The sequence below is a fragment of the Rhodamnia argentea genome, chromosome 4 (assembly GCF_020921035.1).
Source record: "Rhodamnia argentea isolate NSW1041297 chromosome 4, ASM2092103v1, whole genome shotgun sequence".
NCBI lineage: Eukaryota > Viridiplantae > Streptophyta > Magnoliopsida > Myrtales > Myrtaceae > Rhodamnia > Rhodamnia argentea.
In genome coordinates, this window is record NC_063153.1 from 23,325,194 (window position 1) to 23,329,061 (window position 3,868).

The 3,868-nt window shown below is 39.9% G+C and overlaps 1 protein-coding gene across 1 annotated transcript; it reads right to left on the reverse strand.

The window, feature by feature from the left end:
- Positions 1-1,174: 1,174 nt before the first annotated feature.
- On the reverse strand, positions 1,175-2,944 carry LOC115740540 (protein SRG1-like). The gene is made up of 3 exons (XM_030674029.2): positions 2,575-2,944; positions 1,902-2,149; positions 1,175-1,814 (listed from the first exon to the last, which is right to left on the reverse strand). The coding sequence occupies exons 1-3, from the start codon at positions 2,878-2,880 to the stop codon at positions 1,229-1,231; spliced, it is 1,140 nt and encodes a 379-aa protein (XP_030529889.1). The 5' UTR covers positions 2,881-2,944; the 3' UTR covers positions 1,175-1,228.
- Between the last annotated feature and the right edge of the window lie 924 nt (positions 2,945-3,868).

Here is a 3,868-nt window from a genome sequence, read left to right on the forward strand (position 1 = left end):
CTACCTTGGATCTTGTTTTGAGTATGGAAACTTTGGCTATAGAGTTGAGGGAGGTCCTCCTTTATTCGGTGATAATTGTCCAAAAAGTCCTAAATCTATTGTTTGACGGCTAATTCAGTCGTAAATCTTTTAATTGTGCCAATTTAATCCTAAATTTCTTACGATTTGCTGATTTAGTCCCAAACCTTTTAAAGTTTTGCTAATTTAATCATAAACATGTTATTTGGATAATTGTGTAAAAGGATGACGTTAATAATTTGTCAAAAAGTTTAGAATTAAATTGACACAATTGAAAGGTTATAACTAAATCGATAAATCGTCGGAAGGATCGGGACTAAAGTAGCACATTTAAGGATTTAGGATTGAATTGGCTGCTCTATAATAAGTTTAGGACTGAATTGGCTGCCGTATAATAGATGTAGGACTTTTTTGACAATTTTCTTCTTTGTTTGCCCAAGTGAATATGTCGAGAGACTAGGGCTAGATACGATGGTAGGGGAAGGTATGATGCCGTGTACAGAGTAGGAAGATCAATACGGAAAGGTGTTTACAAAGGCCCCATATTAACTATAGAGCTTGAATACGACTCTTCGGTTGACACAAGGTGCTGGACAATGACATTTTAACTGAACCACCCCCTGATTGCTTTTAGGAAATTGCTTCACTTCATTTGCGCAAAGATTTGCCATCAAATGCATGGTTTTCTTTAATACCCACAAGGAAATGTGCCGAATTCCACTCCTCGCCTCTTGCAACCCCTATTTGTGACCCGACTCGCCTTCGCTTAAAAGAAGCGTAGATGGATATTTGCTGCCAACAGAAGCAATCAGATTGCAGAAGCTTGTAGATGCAGCTGAATGTACAAAAGCGACTACATCAATGGTTGGAGGTAGCTATTTTGAAAACGTCAAAAGTTCAGTCGCATTGGTACACACATGTATACTTTTGGAAGTCTACACATGAAAAAAGTGAAATGAAAGCTAGTATCAGTTTCATCCTCCTTGAATTAAACATAGAGATGCAAAGAAGTTTTCAGATTAAGAGCGGAGACCAGAGAAGGCCGCCGAAACGTTTCTTAGAGCACAGTTTTCCCAGTGGAAATTCAGCTTGTCACTCAGATTTTCCTACAATCTGAAACTTCCACTATCTTACTGAATTAAAATGTCAACACGTTCATGACTCACAATACAAGAAGATGATGACGATAATGAATGCACCAGCTCAGAGTCTACATCTTGAGTGTATCGATGAAAGGAACCGCATCATCAAGCTTGCGGTTGAAGAAGCGTTGCATGTATTCGGAGTGCGAAAGGGTTTGGTAGAGAGGGGGGAGTCCAGTGGCAGCGAGGACCTGTGGAGAAGGTCCAACTGGAAGAGACGGACTGGGATAGCAAAAGGTTGCTATGGACAACCTCTCCTTCTCTTTGTTCACCACCGCCCTATGATCTGGTGCTTTATACGTGCCATTGCTGTAAATCTCCATGATTTGGCCTAAATTCACGATGATGCTGCCATGAACGGGTGGAACTGTGACCCAGCAGTCGTCATTGCTAAGGACCTGAAGGCCAGGCATGTCGGCGCACTCCGTCAACAAAGTGATCCCCGAGATGTCAGCATGTGGCTCCAAGCCTATTACTCTCTCAGGTTCTGGGCATGCCGGGTAGTAATTCATCCTGATCTCAAATTTTCCTTCTCCGAAACTTTTCATCAACAAATCCAGTTCACCTTCATGAATCCCTGACGCCATTCCAATATAGTTCACTACTGCCACTGCCAGTTTCCTCATATCTTCGCTGTATTTCTCCAGTGCTATTCTGATCGATTAGGTATCCACAATCAACATTTGCTTAAAATTAGCTAACTAAACATGACATAAACGAAGAAGCTGGAAACCAAATGACCTGAATTCAGGGGGATTTTGTGGCCACAGATCGAGATTTCTTTCATGGTTAGGAAGGCATTTGAGGAAGATCATGTCGTTCCATCCCAGCTTCTGGTCGTGAGAGGTGACGAAAGCATGCCCATAACCTTCAAGACTTCCGGGTCTCTGGGCCGACTTTTGCTTCTCGTGGTAGGGCAGTTCGAAGAACCCTTGCACGTTCTCCTGCATCATCCTCAACCCTTCATCTGACACTCCATGGTTCACTAGCTACACATCCATTGCAACATCACAAATCTAAATTGTCAACCATTTCAACTTCATGAAACAGCTCACCAACTTCACGAACTCATTTAGACGAAAAACAAAAAACCCAGGTGCATATCCATACACAGGGTTGCGTACAATAATCGAACATGGATAGTTATTACCTGGAAAGCTTATTAACAGTGTAGTTAGCGCCGCTGTATTAGAATGTAAATTGAGCAATGAAAAGGAACGAAATTGAGATGCTTCATTCGATATATACAGGTAAAATAAGTCGTGTGTGCTGTCTGTACATCATCGGATCAGATGGCATCAGCATCGAAGTCCCTTAGTTCGAGAGAGATTATGCAGTGAAAAGAGCGGATATCGTAACATTAACAGACAGAAGGTTATATGTACTTAAGCTAAGGATCAAGTATAAATCATACCCGGAACAGACCCCATTGGTGGCAGGCAGAGTGAAGGTTGTGGAGCTCGGTGGATCGGGAAGGAGGGTCCATCAGCTTCCCCAGGTCAATGCAAGGCAAGCCCTGTGACGACTCTCGGCGGTGATCGGCCAGTACCATGTCATCACGGAGGTACCTGGGGGGCACAACATCCGGCCGTTGCTGCCTCACCAGTTCTTGCACGCTCGGCACCGGCAGCGACCAGTTCAAGTTCACCCCGTCCTCCTCCATTTTTGCCTCTTCTCTGTTCCCTCCACCATCTGATATCCCCCGCCTGACTTTTCGCATTGACTATTTAATGCTGATCGGGATCGCCCACTGAGAACAAGGAATCAACTTTTGATCAATATTCTACTGTTATTGGACAGATCTTCAATAATCGTAGAATATGCACATTCATTATTTTTTAGGAACTGTAAATCCTAAAAAACTATTTAAATAGTCCCGCATTATATTGATATGTTAGAATTACTTATGTGATAATGGTACACCAATAAAAATGTGTTTATCATCATCCTAAAAAATAATGAATGTATAATGCAGCGTGGCGAATTATTACAGATATGTTTATTTTTTATGCATTTGCTTTAGTGATCGCATGGCGTTTGTTAGCTCTTCGAAACCGTTGACATACTTGCAAACTACACGTGTTGGGTTCCAAAGTGGATACATTTTTTTTTATGTAAAGAGAAATTACACCGACTATATAATCTATGTAAATCCAAAAAACTATTCAAATAGTCCCACATCCTATTTTATGTTAGAATTACTTAGGTCATAATTGTACAGTAATCAACATTTACATCCTAAAAATGTATTTATCATCATCCTAAAAAATAATGAATGTGTAATGCAGCGTGGCGATTGATCATAGATATGTTTATTTTTTATGCATTTGTTTTATTGATAGCATGGGCGTTTGTTAGCTCTTTGCAACCATTGTCTTACTTGCAAACTACACATGGGTTGAGTTCGAATCATATACATTTTTTTTTTTTGTACAGAGACATTACACCGATTGTTTAATCTATTTAACTCCAAAACTATTCAAATAGTCCCACCTCCTATTTTTATATTACAATTCCTTATGTCATAATAGTAAAATATTTAACAGAATTTACGTCCTAAAAATGAATTTATTACCATCCTAAAAAATAATGAATGTGTATTGTAGTGTTGCAATTGATTATAGACCTGTATAATAATCAATAGAATTTAAACTGTTTCAGTTGGTAGAAATGACGCAACTATTGTTTACAAAAGTAATATCAGCAAC

What these genes read in the sequence shown, in the direction of transcription:
- LOC115740540 (XM_030674029.2), bottom strand. Translation starts at nt 2,880, where the DNA reads ATGCGAAAAGTCAGGCGGGGGATATCAGATGGTGGAGGGAACAGAGAA. An exon ending in ACCAATGGGGTCTGTTCCGG is followed by an intron (nt 2,150 to 2,574) that starts GTATGATTTATA and finishes ATGGATGTGTAG; the next exon opens with CTAGTGAACCATGGAGTGTC. An exon ending in CAAAATCCCCCTGAATTCAG is followed by an intron (nt 1,815 to 1,901) that starts GTCATTTGGTTT and finishes CTAATCGATCAG; the next exon opens with AATAGCACTGGAGAAATACA.